This window comes from Vulpes lagopus, chromosome 13 (assembly GCF_018345385.1).
Source record: "Vulpes lagopus strain Blue_001 chromosome 13, ASM1834538v1, whole genome shotgun sequence".
NCBI lineage: Eukaryota > Metazoa > Chordata > Mammalia > Carnivora > Canidae > Vulpes > Vulpes lagopus.
In genome coordinates, this window is record NC_054836.1 from 44,126,989 (window position 1) to 44,146,902 (window position 19,914).

Sequence of the window (19,914 nt, forward strand, 5' to 3'; positions counted from 1 at the left end):
ATGATATTTAATTTATGTGTGATACTGGTAACCTCTCTCATATCTGAGGATTTTCGAAATGCATATATATTATGGTAATTAGCAGTACAAAATTACCTCTACCAAAAAAAAAAGTGTTAAAAAGTTTCTAAAAAGAAGGAAACATTTAAAATGAGCCAATCCTGAAAGTAGCGTTATCTAGGAAATGGGACTGTCCTGGAAACAGGGCCAGAGGAAGTATCATTGAGGAGAAATGCCAAGGAGATTTCCGGTATTGCATGCAGAATGGAGAGGCTGAAATAGAATGGGCTTCTTGCCACTGATTCTTGTCATCACATTGTAAAGTTGAGGCCCCTTTTGCTCTTGGTGGGGAATGATAGAAACAGCAGAGAATTGCTCTCTAATCTCCCCACAAACCAGCCACATTCCAGGGAAAAGAGTGGGGAGAACACCTCCATCAATCCAACCGACCATGAGCACAGCAAAATGGGGCCAGGTTCCCTGCCAAAGAATCACTGGGAACATCTGAGCTTACTTTTAGGTATCCCTCTCTGTTTATTCTTTCCATCCAAAGGGCTGTAACACCTACCCACTTGCGACTGAGCAACCATCGTCGACTTTCGGTCACACAGTGGAGAAAAAGGCAGCCCCAGCTCTGCTTCTCTGTCACCCTAGAAAAACAGGAGGCCATAGTAAATTAAGATCAGTAGGTGAAGTTACCCAGATTTTATTTAGCACCTTCAACTGCCACAAAGGCCACTGGTCTTTATTATAATTATTACAATTACATTATGTAATAAGTCCTTCTAGGGCCTGCTCCTCTGCATAAAAGGCACCAAGAAACTGAAGCCCTCTGGAGTCCAATCAGTCCATCCAACTGCAAAGGCACATGCTGTTGTATGGAAAGCCTCATCAGGCAGCAATAGGTCCCCCGAGGAAAATAAGAAAAGCCATTGCGTCCTGTGGCCTAGAGCCAACACTGCACTCAGGATTCCTATGTGTTCTCAAGTTGTGTAGATCTGTGGCCTTTCATGAGCCAGTGAAGCCCCTGTGTTGTGGGCAGTCTCCAAGACACAAATTCAAACTGGACTGTTTTGGTTTTATTCTCCTAGTGTTGCTATCTAAACCTACACACAACTCAGGTAAGTGCTTCCAGGGTCTTAAGCACAAGGCTCAGTCCATAATGAAAAGTGGACCAAAAAAGAAACAGTAAATAATTGCTTTTGTTTCTCAAGTCAGACAGTAATAATTCTCCGGCCAATATATTCTCAATCTAACCAAAAGCATCACTATAACAAGTAGGTACTATGGAAAGTCTGAATAATGAGGGAAATGATTTTTGAAAACCTGAACCAAAAGCTTTAGTCACACACCTAGAGGAAAGGGAGAAGATGGCACCCTTCTTATAGCAGTGAATTAGTGCTGATTCATTTTACTAGGATAGAATCTGCTCAGGTTAATGGCTACTGATGTGAGTTGAATCTGGCCTTTCTCCCCTTAGCTGTGTGATTATAGTAAGCTTATTTTCCCTCTCTACATTTCAGTTTTATGTTCTATAAAGTATGAGATAATACCCTCTATTTCACCAGGTTGTGATGAGGATTAACTGAGAAATATATGTAAATAAATAAAAGAACTATTATTGTTTCTCTGATATTAGATATCTTAGGTATCTCTAATATCTAAGTCAAGATTTGAGAAACATTTAGTGAATTTGTTATATCAAATACACTCTGATTAGAATAAATATTAACAATACATTAAGAGTAAATAAAAAGTAATAACAACTTTATTCAAAAACTAGATCTGGATTAAAAACGCAATACTTTTTCTTTCTAAGGCATGTTACGAAAGAGAAGGGATGCTGGTCCATATACAGAACATCTACTGAAAGGAAGGAAAAGGAATGGGTGTCTGAGGAAGCTGAATAGTGGGGTCACAATAGGTGCTGGGGTCATCCAAGGGTCTTAGGAACAGTCCTGAAGTGGTTCAGTTCGGGTGTCCTGTATAGACACCTCATGGGACACAATGGCTCTTCTATTTCTGAGTATGCCTTGCTAAGGACTGTACTATCTCTCAAGTGGCATGATAAAAATAATTTACCCCTAAGCTACTTCTACTTGGACAGGATGCAAAGAAGGAAGAGTATAACATAAACTGTTGTTGTGTAGATGGTTTAGCAGGATAACTCAGCTAAGACAAATAAAACTCATTTTAATTCCTTATGAAGCAGGGATACAAGGTGAGTTTTTGGTACATTTTAATGGGGGGTGGTTTAGAAGAAAAGGTGGTGAACATTAACCATTTGACTATTAAGGTATAAGCATCAATTTGGATTTTATTATTAAAAAAGTATAAGCTATGAAATGACATCCCATGGATTTATCCATACCCATATCTACACATCATTTACAGTTTTTGGATGTAATTAAGCTGAGTAGACTCAACTATTAAAAGCCTATTTTAAAGTACTGGTCATTGAATTTCCTTTGGAGGACAGACACATTTATGAATTGGAAAAAAATGTGCAGAAAGTAATATGAAAGGATGTACTTGTACAGGTGAATTCAACTTGATTTCAAAAACATCATATGACTATAACTACTGGTCCATGTAGAATTATTCATACCCTTTCCTTTTTACTGAAGACCTTAATATTTTCTAAAGAAAATAAAGGGCAAAAGTCTAAGCATGAAGGATTTTTTTTTAACTAATTCATTTTTTTCTCTAGGACAATGCACAAAAATAAGTATTATTCCCATGGTGGGGTTTAAGACTAATAAAGTCATCTAGTCAATCTGCAAAAGGAACACAATGCATATTTGTTGAATGAATGAAGAGTTAATTTGATTAGAAACACTCAAGCTCCTTTGGCTACATTATGACAGGCAGGCTGGGGGAACAATGAGGCAGTTAGCTGTTCATAAAACTTCCCTCTGTTTCCTCCTCTATTTCTGTCCATACAGTTACTTTATGTTTTCCAGGATCTCTGCCTGTTAGTGCTAGATAATAAAACAAGAGGAGAGGGGATGTATCTCTACCATACTTATGGCATATAAAATCTCCTATGCCTACTTGTCCATGTTCTTCCCTTTTTTGCTGGCTTGATGTAGATAAGCAACATGGAAGCCATGTAGAGTTTGGGTCTAAAATCACTGCTAATTATAAACTACCTGCCAATCAAGAAAGACGTCCTGTACTTCACATGAGTGGGTAATAAACTCCCATTTTATGTGTGTTATTATATATTCTGTGTGTTACAGCAGCCATATGTAAGCAACAAACCAAATAAGAGAAACAAAGATTATTTCTATATTGTAAGTTCAAGGGCAGGTGATGTCTTAAGTGAGTATTTCCAGGTTGAATGAAGAAATAGTATATTATTGGAGAGGGTAATAAAAGTATCACACACAAAAAATTGCAGCAATGTACAGTTTTCTTTCCCAGGAGAAAAAGTTATAAATATGAAGTATAAGAAAATTATTGTGATTTTGGATTTAAGATAGTATATAGTAAAGACATCTGTGTCCTTTCTTCTCAGAAATTATCCTCTCAAAGCAGGAGAGCAAGAATCAGAAACACAAATACTAGGAAAAATCTGTCCTCTCAAATCAAACTATATGAGGAATGGCTACTAAATGTTGTGAATATCAGATAAGGATGAGGTCAGATCTCCAGAGAAGAAGCCTATGGCTGAAGATCTCAGATAAAACTTGAAGAACATAGTTCTCCTGGTTCTCTCTGGTGTGAGAAGCTACCCTGGACCCTATTTAGTCCCTAGGAATTGTAGAAAAGGAGAAGTTGAATGAGGAAATAATTAGGCATGGCAAGAGGATGATGGATGGCAGAGATTGCTGCCCACTATTGTCTGGGAAGAAATAAAGATTAACACACACACACACACACACACACACACACACACACACAAAACACATCCCACATCACAGAAACCTCAAAATAAACCATGAAGAATCTCTGCTATTTTAGAATATTGCTGCTCTGGTTCCTCCTGGGCACATATCTCCTGCAAATAGTCTAAAAACAATACATTTCATTCAATGATAGTAAATAATAATTATAATAATAATAATAAAATGAAGGAGGAAGAAGGAGCACTACCATCACTACCAACAAACAAACAAACAAACAAAAAAAAACTTGCGAAAAGATATTTCAAGTGAAAAAGGGGGAAAAAGGGAATAAAGGAAGAAACAAAAATAAATAAATAATGGATAGGAAATACCAGAAAAAAATAGTGCCACCCAGTAATGATCAAACATTGTCATGAATAGAAGGAAACTCTTGAAATTATCAAGAACAGGGACTCAGGCAAACAGGAGCTAGCAGAACTCAGGAAAGATATGGAAAAGAAAAACAGAATCATGCATAAAAGAAGATTGCCTGGAAGCAGCACAAATGAGTCGTTCTTGATGAAAACAATATTAAGGGGCATGAAGGTCAGGAATGTAAAAGCAGACCAAACAAATATCACTGATCAAAGAGTTAATGAAGATTTAAAGTTAAAATATAGACATGGAAGAAAAACAAAAGAGAGCAACACATGAACTGTTTTCTCTATAGAAGAGAACTGAACAAACGGAAGACAAAAGCATTCAAAGATTTAATCAATGTAACTTGAATCTATAGAAGAAAAGAACATGCTAGTTCCCAAGAAAAGCTATTACAGAACAATCATTACTGAAATTTATCCTAGTAAGATCAGTAAGCTTCAAAGGTAAAGTAGTAATCCTTTAGGGCACATAAGCAAAAAGATATGTCACCTAGACAGGAAAATAATTACAGCAGGGTCTCCAACCTCTCCATAGCAATATTCACAGATGGAAGACACTTGAGTGAAATCTTAAAAAGGACTCAGGGAAAGAAAGTTTGATAAAAAAAAAAGTCTTACCCAAGCAAACTATGGCCCAAGTAAAACAGTAGTAGAAAAATGGGCAAGTACACAAAAATGTGGTTTCATTAGCTCTTCTAGAAGAAATCGCTTGAGGAACAATGTTGGCCAATCAGTGGATGATCAACCAACACTGAGTAGATGTTAGAAAGTACCAACACTGAGTAGAACCAAGACAAGAACAACTAGAAAATTATGCTTTTGCCAGATATGCTTTCTACTGTTCTGGGTCACTTTGTTTAGCACATATCTTTTGTAAGCAGCATGTAGTACTTGCCATGGAATGCTCATTTAAAAAATCAGGACAATTTAGAAATAATATGCCCAACAAGTAGTAACAAGGAGTTAATTATGTTATAGAAGTGAAATGAGGAATAATGTCTGGAGGTAATGAATAAATATTGGCTTTCTGCTGTAGATGAGGATAAGAATATATCATTTAAATCTGATATATAAAATAATAGAACTATATTTAAATAACAAAGGATAGACTATAAGAATTAAACAAGTTAATAAAACCAGCTAAAATTAGATGCTGGAGAAGAGGAGAGAGGAAGCAGAAGTTTACTACTTTTTATAACAAGGAGGCAATAGATAAATAAATAAAGGATGTAGAATTTTTATCATCAAGTTAGCCACTGGAAGAACTAAAAACTATATAAAACTTCCAAGTCATCAGAAGAAATAGAGAACAAAGCAGATGGCACAGCCAATATAATGAACTATTTACGAAAAAGCTATAAAAACAGAAGGCATAATATAAAATACTATGGCATCTAAGATCAAAGATTCCCATCATTTCAATAGATATGAATACAGCTGATTTCAAATAATAAAAGAAAATAATTTTAGATGGCCTCATAAAAAAAACCTCAACTATATTCAGTGTTTAAAGGGCACACCCAAACCAAATTGTCTCTGAAAGGTTAAAGGTAAAGGCCTGTGCAAAGACAAGGGTCATATTCTTAAAATGAGTCAAATTTGAATTCTAGGTAAAAGCATTAGATGAGGCAAAGAAGCAGGCTTTATAATGATAAAGGGTACAATAAATTATGACGATCTAATAATTATGAATATCCAAGAATCAAATAATACAGAATTCAACATTCACACTACATAGAAAAGAAAATAGAAACACCTGTCAACCCACAATAGATCAATTTTTCAAATGTTATATAAAATACCTAAGTGACATAATTCATAAGGTAGACATATATGGTATTCTTTGAATTCTATGCCTTGTAAGTAGAAGATGAATCTACTTTTCAAGAGCAGTGAACATTCACAAAACATTATATGGTAGGTGACAAATGATTCACAATAAAATCCAAACAATGAAAAAATTCTTTGAATTTCAATAAGCCACAAATTAATTATAAAACTAGAGAGCAAAAGAGCGCACCACTGTTAAAATATATAAACAAACACTTCTATCTGAACCAACTCTTGTGTAAAGGAAAAATCTACACCAAAATTACAGAATATTTAGGAAGGAATGATTGTGAACATATTGTATATCAGAATCTATGAGATTTATAAGAAAAAGACAAATTCCTAGCCTTATATCTTCTAATTCTAAACAGGCAGAATGAAATAAGTGAATGGATCTTCCAACTCAGGGAGTTAGCAAAAGAACAAAACAAATTCAAGCAGAACAAATGAATTAGTAAAAATGAAAATCTCATTTAAGGTATTATCAAATAAAATAAAAACTAATCAAATGATTAGCCAATTTCATAGGGAAGCAAGGGGAAAAACACTAATACATGAAATGAGAATTAGAAATGGGGAAACAACCACAGACACAGAGGATATTAAAGAATTGTAGGGGATCTTTGCAAAATATTAAAAAAAATACCAGAAATACAGAGGAAATGAACCTCAAGACTTTTATAGCATGTATTTACCAAAGAGGCAAACTTCTACTTTTTAAAAGTCAATATTTCATTGAGAAGCACCCCAGGCCATAGCTTGGATTTTGTAAAATATGGTTATAGTACTGAAGATGTAACTTACTCTTTTAGCAAAGTATGGAAGGTCTGGTCTATCAACACTGAGGCTATGCCCTTATTTTGAATTATAGCCCAGCTTTCAAATGTAATATTTTCAAAGACTCTATAGTCCCATTGAGATTTCCCATTTGAACTGTCTGATTTAAAATCTATAGTTAAGAGCTGAGGCAACATTTCTCCTACATGGGTTACTTAAAATGGCTCATGGCATCTGGGTTAAAATATTAAGTCGATAAAAATAATTTACTGAATCATAATTACTAAAAAATGGTTCCAGTCCAGTGAGCTAACATTCCACTCCCAATAGGCAAGAAATTCAATAAGGTTATTTTCATATTGCCTCTAGCACCTTTTCATTCAATTAAAGCATATGTGTATGCAAACCAGGTTTCCTTTATGGGAAAAATTGTGCACATATTTAAGCAATTTCTCATAATCACTCACAATTAAAAGAAAGAATCACTCCTATACCTCAAACTTAAATGAATTAGCTATCACCTACCTTTGGCTATGGATTAAATACTCTCAGCCATAGGGGGTGTTATCACACAAGCAATATTAAAGAAAGCATATAATAAAATCCTTTCACTAATATTAGAAAAACAGCTTCCAGAAAATTGGCTCAAAATTAGGCCTTGATTAAGGATGAATTTGCAGTCATTCTTGTATATATAAGGCCATACCTGTATCGCTCTAGTACCTCGCACACCACTGGGTTCTCCTTGAAAACAAGCCTGAGAGACCAAGCAATGACTTTGCAAGGGGAAATGCCCACATGTAGAATCGGGTACCTTAGGGTATATTCACATAACAGTTTAGAGGAACATGCGTATGTGCATGTGTTGATGTGCACCCCTAGACAGTGTGAAGGAAGTATAGAACATTTAATGCCAGAAGGACCCTAAGGAAACATATGGTTCAACCTTCTCCTAAATCCCTCCTACTGCCAGCACCTCCTAAAATACAAATCACAGATAAGACCATTGGGAACTAAAAAAAAAAAAAAAAAAAAAAGACCATTGAGAACTAGAAGAGGGATTGGATTAGTCCCACAAACCAGTTGGAATGAAAGCGCCAATAAAGGGTCTTCTGGATATTGTTGAATATGCTGTTGACTCCGCTCCCACCTCATCACTAGATATTGTGTACAGTTTCAGAAGAAAAAATACACACATGTAGATGCCTCCTACAGCTTTTCCATTCAAATCAGAATCACAGAATAACAGTAATCATAGGAGTAATTTACTTCCAAAAATTGAGTAACCATTAAAAGAGCCTATCTCTTGTCAGTTTAGGGGACAAAGTTGAGACTGGCATCATGAGTAGTGTCTTGTGCAGAAGTAACTGAATTAGCTATGCTGATGTGAATTTGCTATATTTTAGGTCCTTACAGCCTGCATGTCATCTGGCTTCCAACCTCAGGACCTCATGTCTCAAAGCAAATGTTTTAGTGGCAGCTCTTGTTGGAAGACATCAGTTTTGGTACAATGCATTTATTTCTCCATTTCTCTACTTCTGTGTACCTTTTTTTTTTTATTTAATTTTAAAGTATTGCCTACTCACTAAAAACTGGCTACCCTTGTAGAAAACACAATCCTGGGTCTTAGGATGGATGTAGTACGTTTAAATATAATTGAAACAGTAGCTTCTAGTGATTTCCTGACCACAAATTGCTACACCTCACTTTGGAATCTAACTTATCCGCTCAAAAGAAACCACCCAATCAATTATAACAGATTATTATGAGTTAAAGGTTAACATCTTAATCCCACATGGTGATGCAAAAGCAACCACCATTTGGTCAACCCATTAGAATAGGAGTAAAAGGGAAAGTAACCAGATGACACCTTGACCAAAAAACGGACAAAAAGAATTTTTTTTTCCAAACAGAAATGCATAGGACAGAAATACCATAATATTCTGAGAACCAAAATTTAGGTAAGAGTCAAACATCATATGACTAAAAGGCCACACACGCGCGCGCGTACACACACACACACACACACACACACACACAAGCTATGAACCCTTCCTCCCCAAAGAAAATAACTGAAATGCCAATAGTCTTCTTATAGCATTGCTGAAATATAAAACTCAGAAACTATCCAGTGCTGACAGCCCTGAGAATAGCACAACAAGGTACCTGTCTGAAGAACTCTTCTAGAAGCGACATTGTCCAGCGATGATGGAGCTCCCATGCTTTTGCTGGATGGCTTATGTCTGCTGTGTGCAGCATCAGGGATAATGCTTTTGGCTTTTCAATTCTATAAACCCAAAGGACCCAAACACATGACAAACAAACTTTCAGAACCTCAATAAGAGTTTTTAAAAATCATTAATTTCTTAATCTCTTCCCATTCTCTCATCTCCACCCCCACTTCAGCTGAACTGGGGGGAAGCATCATTTCATCACACAGGGATATCTAACAGCTTAGTCTCCATGTTTATGGTGCTGGACACCTCATAAATGGACTCAAAACTATTTCTGGAATAATTGCATCACTCAAAAAAAACACAAACAAACAAACAAGAATCTAAGAGATTCACTCACTGGTTTTTGTTGCCCCCATACTGAGTGAATCTTTGTTCAATTTCCCGCAAGGAATGATTTTAAAATCTAATGTGGGGGGTCAAATTGTTACTGGCCCTATTATTTATTTCAACCTTGATGAGAATCTGTGATATGTACAACTGTAATGCCCTCTCCTCAACCATCCCCACATGGTGAGACCATTCAAGGAAGCTCTCTGAAGGAGGGACACTTCAAAGGTGCAAAAACATGGACAAGAACCAGTTCAAACACCTATAAAAACACATGATGTCACAGGTCCACTCACGCTTCTGGCTGTTGCAGAGCAGTCTTCATTGCTTTGATTTGTTGGAAATGACAGGACATGTCTGTGGCCATCACCATCTCAATTACCAAGGTCCGAAACTCCCTTTCAGGGACACCCCGTGAAGAGAGAAGCATGGAAGTAAAAAAAAAAAAAAAAAAAAAAAAGGAAAGTAAAAATTTATTTATATTTTTTGCCACTTCTAAGCAAAATCAGTTAATGGTGACATTTCTAATCAACTTGAACCATTTAGGTGAATATTTTTTTTAGGAGGAATAAGTGAAGGTTAAGGATTAAGGAATCATTTTTTAGGAATATGACATGTGGAACATACATATCAGTAGGGCTTACTTTTCTGAATCTTTACATAATGGCTAGCACAATGAACAGCCAAGCATTTAATTATAATATAAGTACTATTTGCATCACAGTAGATTCAGAACTTTATAAAGATTTAAATGGTTTTGTCTCTAATCTTTGAAATATCTTGACCTATATTTATAGCTACAAAGCCTTGCAGGCTTGCTATATACATACATTACAATATGTGCTAAGCATTTTAAATGGATTATATCATTTACTATAACATTAACTAAATCATGGGGTAAATTTTATTATCTATTTTATAGAAATTAAATTTTACAACAGTATGAAGGGTTAGGTAACTTCCTAAATGCCATACAACTAGTAACTATGTCCATATTCAAACTCAGGTGTGCCTAAATTCATTCAGAGACACACAGTGTCATTTAGGCAACAGAATTAGATATCCATGATTTGTTTTGAGTGCCAAAACGATTTCCTTAGCAAATTTTGAAAGATTTTTAAAAGACGTTCAAATCAAATAGAAGGTGAAGAACAAATGTTAAATGAAAAAAACCCAGATTTAAGAAGCTAAGACAAAAGCAATACCAGTTTCCTAAGGTAAAAAACAGCAGGTATTTCCAAAATGCCTACAATATATTTGATATTTGAATATTTGTATTAAGAAAAAAAAAGAGAGAGAGAAGGTGGGTTAGAGAGAGAGAGAAAAGAGAGAAGAGGAGGAGGAGGAGGGAGGGAGAGGACATACCAGGGTAGGAAGAGACAGAGAGAGAAGGTGGCATAAACATTTCAAGTGGTGCTGTATCTCCAAAAGCAGCATATTTAATCTCTCCTCATGGTTCTTTTCCTGGACTCCAAATCTCTCTTCTATCTCATCCTTACCTCCAGTCATCCTTTGAGAGGTTGATCAAAATATTCATTTCCTCATCCTCTTGCAGAAGGCGATAGGCTGCACTTAAATGGTGATTTTCTAATACAGACCTATCATTGTACAGAATAGCAGGGTCAGACCTGAACAGAAAGACAAAATAGTTTAGGATGTTTAACGGTTGAGATTTTTCAGGTAACTCTCTCAAGCTAGAATGCACCACCTTTTTTCCTATGTTTAACAATTATATTTGCCCCCATGCCATTATGTCAACCAATTAACTAAAACCAACACCACAAATCATCAATAGGTATTTGTAGGGTATTTAAATGTTAATATGTTAATGTGAAATATGTGATATCCAACTGTAGGACTCTCTGAAAGCTGTTCCATAACCAGATCTCAGTGATCTCTACTAGTAGCATAGGTGGATTTCATAAAACACGGGTCAACTCAAATGTCCTTGTATTTTCTGGAATGCTTTTAATTTTTAAAAATTTTATTCAGTGAAAGAATTTATTTATTATTGTTATAATTCTCTGAACACATACCACCTGTTAGGTAGAGTCTGCCAAGTGCCTCTGGTAGTACCTTGATCTTAATTTTGCCATGTGGAAGCCATGTGTATAAAATTGAGAGTAAAGAATATAAGGATTATATGATAGTTGCTAGTCACTTATTCATAGACCATTGCACCAAACACAGATCTGTACACTGCCTTAGATTATTATAACTTATTTGTTTCTCATCAAGGAAGTGGAGACTCAGTGATGTAAAATGACTTCCCAGACCACGGTGCCTACGGGTCAGGGTTGGGATGAAGGCAAGGTCTTCTGACACTTCACCCACTGCTCCTCACAATAAATTGTGCCTGTCACTGGCCAAACTTTGGGATATAGCTAGTATACCTTTAAAGTGTCAAGCTTAACATATCATCAAGGGACAAAGAACTTGGTTACAGATTTAGTTTGCTGTATAGGGATCACACAGGCTGAGATGCTTTGAATAAAGTTCTATTAAAGAAGGCCAATGTTTCCATTTTATTCCGAACCAAGCATAACAGAATCCACTGAAATTTTCCTACTCCTATGGAGATAACACAAAACGCGCAAACCCCATGGTGAAAGGTCTTATCTTGTATCTGCTAAGTAAGGTTCCCACTGATGTGTATTTTGTGATGGTAAGCTCTTGTCCAGCTGCTGTAATGAAGCCATTTCCTCTGAGTTGAGATGCGTTTTGATATTGGTCTCCAGCAAAGACTCACATACAGTTGCTCTAACCGCCTCTCTTTCTTCAGCAGGTGCTAATCATCGCACCCTCAGTCCTCAGAGCAAAGATCCCACTCATAGATATCCAGTCAACAGAGCTGCTCTGTGGAATTCCCCGTATTTAAAGCCCTTGAAACAGAACCACAAAAGGCTGCTTCCCAGCAGCTGAGGCTCCCCTCTGCGAGGAAGCGGGGAGTAGACAATGAAGCTAATGGCTTAAATCCTTTTGTCTGCTGACATTCTATTGAAATTCCCCTTCTGAACAGAGATCAAACAATACTGCCTTCTTTTGTGTACCTCATAATTAAGTGTTCGGTTCATTAAATAAATGTAGATTGATTTAATGAACACAAACCTATCTGGACTATGCACCTGCTTTTTCAAGTGAAACCTCAAGTATTTATTTGGTTTTAAATTCTCATTGCTCCCCACTACATTCTTCCTCTTAGACATGCCATCTTTCACCAAATTCTAGCTTCTCTTGATTACTATGTCAAGGCCCAATTAACCCTATTAGAGTCTCTCCAGTTTCATATAACTGTCTTAAGAGAAGGTATGTTATTAGGTTAGGACAGGACAGATGAAGTTTCATCCTAAATGGAAAAGACAATTGACTGGTACTGCTTGCCTAGAATGCTGTGTCGAGAGGAATACTGAGGATAAAAATGAAACTTGGTTAAAAAAAAATTGATTAGTGATGTCTGTTATAGTCAAGAGGTTCAGAGTCAGGTACCTGGACCCATACTTAATACCAACCCCCACACCCAGAGATTTGTGTTCACCTGTGCAGTTCATCATAGTGGGTACACAGGTTATCTATGGCGAGGGCTGTTTACATGAGACAACCCAGCTCCCCAAACCCTCTGCCAGGGAGCAATGCGAGCACTAAACAGAACAAGGATGAAATCAGGAAGGAGAAGAGTGTCCCCAGAATTCCAGAGGCCATAGGGCAAGAAGGCCCAGTTATCGTACATGTTAACAGAAACACCCTGATCCTGGGCCATCCTCGCTGATGCAGTCTACATGATAACTGCACCTTTACGTAAATTCTTCTACCACCTAGTAGAAATAGGTAGCATATGCACATTATATATATAAGTAAATAAATAGCTAGCATTAGAATAGAGAAGAAAAGGATATTCATATACTATGTGAATAACATACGAGAATTGGGCGCAGACGGGTTCTCAAACTAAATCTTGATCAAAGCTGACCAGGCTGATCTCTTGTCGAAAAGTTCCTTTCTTCAGAAATGCAAAATAGAGTAACCATGCAAAAGAAAGACAGCTAACACCTTTCTGACTTCTAAAACTCTACGCCTGACCCCTCCTGCCTCCTCTCCAAACATCCAACATCCTCACCGTGTCTGAATGTGGAAATTGTTGGTGGTTCCGGTGTGCTCATAGTCGTGGATGGCAGCTGAGAAGATTATAGCAAAGATCTCCAGCTCTGTCAGCCAGTTCTGAAAGGGAGATTGCAGGGCAATCAGATAATCTGTTTCTTTCTCAGAGAAAGTCCTCAGCTTGCTGACAACACACACGCGTCGTTGCCTTTCCACCCTGCAGCTGGTGCGCTATTGCCAAACACACGTTTTTTGATGGATGGATTTTTTTTTCTCCCTAGAAGGAGGCTGGGGGGCATGTGATTTGGAAGTAGCACACCCAGCGAGGTTGAAAAAGTGAACTAGTAGTTTCATTTTTTTTTCAAGGAAGCAAAAAACAAGGAACATGAAGACTTTAAAAACCCTCATTGTATTCGTTCCCAAATTCCAAGTAAATTCCTACATAGACAAAGAAAAAAAATTAAGAATTTCAACACAATACCAAGAACTAAGCGTAACAGAAAACCTAATGTCTCTCTACTAGAGAGTGGGTAGGTAGACACATGGGAAGATGACACCTGGCCTTCTGCCTTATGCATGCTGATGTCTGAAAAGACCACCCCCATCCACACCACCAAAACTGGCTGTAGTTCAAGGTTCTCAGATTGTGTTCCCTGGATCATCAGAGGTAGCGTCACCTGGCAGCTTGTCAAAAATGGAAATCCCACCTCAATCCCACCAAATCAGAAACTCTGGATTTTACCACCAATCTGTGTTTTACCAAGCAATCCAGATAATTCTGATGTATGCTAGTATTTGAGAACCACTGCATGTTTAAAGTTTCCATAACTGACTTCCTCTTCCATGACTATAGATTCATTGATGCCTCCCAACCTTCCTGTAAACCATACTACTCAATGCCCACATGACCGAACATCCATGACTGCTAGCCCAACCTTTGGGACCCTCAGCTCACTTTTGTTACCAGTTGAAGTGATACTTACAAGTTCCAGTGTGGTTTATTCCAAACACTGTTTTGGAATAAAAACAGTTTTGGAAAAAAGACTGTTTTGGCAAGTTGCACTTGTTATTATAGTTATGTAACTAAATATGACATAAAACCAATAAAATACAAACATGAAAGTGGAGCTGTTCGCCTATAGAAGGCACTGAGGGGGGGGCACTTGACGGGATGAGTACTGGGTGTTATTCTGTATGTTGGCAAATTGAACACCAATAAAAATAAATTTATTATTAAAAAATAAATAAATATTAATAAATTAAAAAAAGAATCTAAGTTCAATGATTTGGACAGTCACTAAGAGGCTGCTGTCAAAACAGGTGTGGTGAGTGTGAAACAGAATAAAATAATTATAAAAATGTAGATCAATTCTGCACTCAGTTTGCTTCATGAGTATCTTGAAGTTCACATTTCACTTTGAAGAAACAAAACTAAAATTTTTAGATAGGGTCAAGGTTAAAGCAAGACTGATATGAGTACCCAAATCAGCAGAATTCAGAAACTAAAGAGGTCAGAATTAAAGATTAGTGAATAGAATATATTTAATTTGGGGGCACCTGGGTGACTCAATGGTTGAGCATCTGTCTTTGGCTTAGGCCGTAATCCTGGGGTCCTGGGATTAAGTCCCACATCAGGCTCCCACAGGGAGCCAGCTTCTCCCTCTATGTCTCTGCCTCTCTCTGTCTCTCATGAATAAATAAATAAAAATTTTTAAAAATTGACTTAAGTTAGTAGAAAATGATTAAGAATGGACACATACAGGGGAGTCCCGGTGGCCCAGTGCTTTAGTGCCACCTTCAGCCCCAGGGCGTGATCCTGGAGACCCGGGATCGAGTCCCATATCCGACTCCCTGCATGGAGCCTGCTTCTCTCTCTGCCTGTGTCTCTGCTTCTCTCTCACTCTCTCTCGCTCTCTCTCTCTGCTGTCACGAATAAATAAGAGCAAATTAAAAAAAAAAGGATGGACACAAACATTTTTATAATTCCCACCTTAACTTTTTAAAATTAACTACTAATTTTAATATTCATCTTGAAAATTTCCTGAGAATTATTACCTTTTTAAGGATCACTAAAAGCAAAATAAATAAACTACATAACAACCGATAGAAAAGAAAAAAGACTCTACAGTAAGGAAAAGCATAAGCATAGTGATAACTCAGGGTAAAATAAGCCCATACTTTTGAAAATGATTTCTAGTAGAATTCAGCATGAGATGTCAGGAAACTTTTTGGCATCTCTGATATTGCACCTCAAAAATACAAGCTGATCTATCGGAAACAGGAAGACATAAAGAAAAAAGCAGACTAAGATGAAAAACCAACAAATGAAATGCCAGTTTAAGATAATTAAGATCTGCAAGTAAACTGAAGATATAAAGCCTACCCTAGAAGCAGTGAAGGGCTTTCTTAACGTGATTAGTGACTACGGAGCCTCGTGTTGTGTCAGAAGCTACTCCAGGCATTTTGCACATAGAAACTCATGCCAGACACACAACTCCACAAGGGTAGGTACTAGATGAGAAACCTGAAGCTGGGAAAGGTTTAGTAACTAACCCAAGGTCACACAGCTGGTCATGTGAATAGCCTCGAGAGTTCCTGCTCAATCTTTCTCACATTTCCTTTTGGTCATGGTTCATGTGTTTTCTCCATTTTGCATAAAATTAGAAGTATAATTTTATATTTTTCTTTATATTTTCCATGCATGTTTTACACACTTGTTCTTGATATCATTCTCATTTTGGCAATGTCTTTCTTTTCCTTCCCTGTACCCTGGTACTACCCATTAGACTTGACTACCTCTACCTACCCCCACTTCCCCCCGACCAATATATCTCTTTCTCCAAACTCATGCAAAGTTAACTTAACATTTTAAAATAAGATTATGAGGCTACCTTGGAGCTAGTCGAGCCATGCTTGGAACAGAACTTCTAAAATGACAAATATGTCTGGAACACTATAGTACAAGACTTTTTCTGTTGGCTATAAGTAGGATCTCTGCAAGCACATAGCTCTTCCTAAAACTGAAGGTGTTTATACTCGAGATGACACTGAATTCTGTCTAGGCAAGACAGTGCTCACGAGTACAACGGAAAGATGACTCCTGGTGGCAAACCCAACAAAACCAGAGTAGTCTGAGGAAATGTACCTTATACTCATGGAAACAGTGACATGATTCATGCCAGATCCCAAAGCAACCTTTCTGCTAAGGCCTTTGGACACAGAACTCATGTTATGCTGTACCCTTCGAGGATTAAAACTCATGGAAAAAGAAATAAATAAAAAATGTAGATATTTTTTCTATTGTGAAATAAATAAATCAGTAAGTCAATCAATAAAAGGATTATGACTGAGAGCCAATATACCATCTAAATAAATCTGAATCATAGGGCATCAACCTAGACTACAGGTGTCTAAATAACTACATAATCATGGTTCTCACAGTAACTTCTCCCTTTTACCAAAACACACCAACAAGATCCTATCTTACATATAACCTACTTTTAGTAAACCAAAATCAACAAATGATTTCTTTATTTTTAAAGATTTTATTTATTTATTCATGAGAGACACAGAGAGAGCAGAGACATAAGCAGAAGGAGAAGCAGGCTCCCTGCAGGAAGCATGATGCAGGACTTGATCCCAGAGCCCCAAGATCACACCCTGAGCCTAAGGCAGACACTCAACCACTGAGCCATCCAGGGCCTTCAACAAATGATTTAAATAAGCAAATAACAAAAAATAAAACCATAGCCTTTTAAAAGTCATTTTAACACCTTGCTTTTCAAAAAACCCTGTGGATGCTTAGAAATCAGTTCTGCTGTTTGAGGATAAGAAGAAAGGACCGATGGTATCTGGCACAAAAAGAAGGAAGGAAGGAAAGAGGGAGGGAGGGAAGAAAAAAGAGAAGTAGAAAGGAGGAAGTAAAGGAGGGAGTGAGGAAGGGAAGGAGAGAAAAAGAGAAAGAAAAAAAGAAAAAGAAAAAAAGAAGATAAATATCTTCACCCAGGGGCCGTGAAGATTGGACAGAACAAGAAATGGAAGTGTGCATTTCCAGAAAAATGAACACAGGAGCCAATCCCAGTGTCAAAAGATGATTCATCATGAGTAAGGAAATGATTCCCTTTACTGGAGAGGCAGTTAGAACGAATTGAGCCCTGTAGTGTCAGGCATTAGAGGCTACAGTGAGGAACACAAACCAGGTCCAAGGGGCAATAAAGTTTACATGCAAAAGTAACATGGTCAGCATGCCACTGAGGGGGAGAAATAAGAGCAGTACTTTTGGATGGAAAGTCCTTATAGGACGTATAGACAACTTGGAGAAATAATCCATATGGGTTAGCAATTAACTGAATGCAGGAGGGAGGAAGAGGTCGCAGTCAAGGAGAAGAATGAATTAAAGATAATCCTAACATTCCTAGCCTGAGTGACAAAAGTGCAAAACGAAACAAAACAAAACAAAATGAGGGTGGCATCATTAATAGAGACAGAGATGAGAAGTTTTGAGGGAAACCAGGCTTCATTTTTTTAAAAGATTTTATTTCTTTGAGACAGAAAGAAAGCATGAGCCTGGGAGGGAGACGATGGGAAGAGGGAGTGGGAGAAGCAGACTCCCCACTGAGCATGATGCCTGATGGGGGTTTCCATCCCAGGATGCTGGGATCATGACCTGGGCTGAAGGCAGATGCTTAACTAACTGAGCCACCCAGGTGCCCTTCAAGGCTTCATATTTTAATATGGTCCAGATTTCCACTTAGGGAATCCAGGTTCACCTCTCTATTCTACGGACCTCTGATTAGTAACCTTCACTGTATTAGTGTTTTGTCATCAAATGTAACATTAGAAAGTGTTACAAAAGAGGGCAAAGATCATGGGGTCCAAAATTCTGCTGACCACAAACACTAATAAAATTATTTAACACTCTTTTTTATATAGATTTTATTTATTTATTCAGGAGAGACACAGAGAGAGAGGCAGAGACATAGGGAGAGGGAAAAGCAGGCTCCCTGTGGGGAGCCTAATGCAGGACTTGATCCCAGGATCCCAGGATAATGACCTGAGCCAAAGGCAGACACTCAACTACTGAGCCACCCAGGTGCCCCTATTTAGCACTCTTTAGCCATTTAGTGTTTCCCATATAAATATAATGATGGCATTTATAACCAAAAGAACAAGATACATAGCCTCTCGCTTCTAAAAACAAAAAATACACAAAAGGAAAATTAATGGCACTTGCTTGACAAAAGCAATGAAAGGGGCCAACAGATGGCTTTGGATGTTGGAATCTTTTGACCTAAATCACAATTTGACCGGAGCTCAGAGTCTGATTCAAATTTATCCAATCAACAACTTTTCAGTCTAATTCTGTTCAAAGATTTTTCCCTTAAAAGTGGGCAAAATAATTCCAAAAGGATCCAAGCATATTCTTGGCAGCTAAGTAATGCAATAATGAGTAGTATAAATAGATTACAATGAGTAATACTGTTGATGTTGAAGCCCAGACATCACTTTATCAATTGGATGTTTTGATTCCCTATGTGTCTTACAGTTTATAAAACTGAAATGATTTAAAGCATTTCCCCCTCTTGGTTTGTAATGAAAGGTTAGAGTAACAATATGTTCTCCATTCATCAGTGGAGAATGCTCTCCACTGTTTCTGTACACTCGCAATGAAAGAGGTTTGTTTTGAGCTGCATTTCCAAGAGAGAGTGGGTGGGAAGTAGTTTCTATATTTAAGAATGATTCTGAATATGGCCTGAATTGATAATGAAAATTCAATGGCAAATGAGCTCATTTAAGAACAGCACGCGGTACATCATGATCATTGGCTGCTATAATATAACATTTGTGTTAATGATAACTTCCATTAGCATAAATACTCGGGAATTTTTGAGGGCTAAAAAAGCTGTGTATGATTCACTTTTATATCTCCATAGGACACTGTATACAGCAGGTACTAACTAAATATATATTGAATAGATGAGTCGAAAGCACATCTACACATCTATGTTGATCCTTACCATGATATGATACTTTCTAGTAGCACATGAGGATACTGAGTTATAAGAGTATCAGGGGATCTCTTTTTTCCCCCCCACAGGCACTGTAGAAGTATGGCTAAATTTTTAAATGCACGGCATCAGAAGTCAGTCCTGGAATCAAATCGTAGCTCAGCTCCTCTACTTGTTTGCTTGGGCCACCATAACAAAATGTCACCGACTAGGCGGTTTAAACCAAAGAACTTCATTTTCTCACAGTTCCAGAGGCTAGAAGTCCTAGATCAGGGTATTGGCAGGGCTGGTTTCCGGTGAGAACCCTCTTCCCAGGTTGCAGATGGTCATTGTCCTGTGTCCTCACATGGTCTTTCCTCCATGCGTGTGC

At 37.4% G+C, this 19,914-nt stretch overlaps 1 protein-coding gene across 9 annotated transcripts in view; it reads right to left on the reverse strand.

Moving 5' to 3' along the window:
- PDE1C (phosphodiesterase 1C) overlaps window positions 1-19,914 on the reverse strand; it is a 334,235-nt gene that overhangs the window by 112,039 nt on the left and 202,282 nt on the right. For all 9 annotated transcript variants that reach the window (XM_041728172.1, XM_041728174.1, XM_041728170.1 and 6 more), the window contains 5 exons: window positions 13,556-13,656; window positions 10,941-11,069; window positions 9,738-9,839; window positions 9,044-9,164; window positions 569-650 (listed from right to left, as the gene is read on the reverse strand). In XM_041728172.1, the coding sequence (XP_041584106.1) occupies window positions 569-650; window positions 9,044-9,164; window positions 9,738-9,839; window positions 10,941-11,069; window positions 13,556-13,656 (535 nt within the window). The remainder of the gene's footprint in view (window positions 1-568; window positions 651-9,043; window positions 9,165-9,737; window positions 9,840-10,940; window positions 11,070-13,555; window positions 13,657-19,914) is intronic.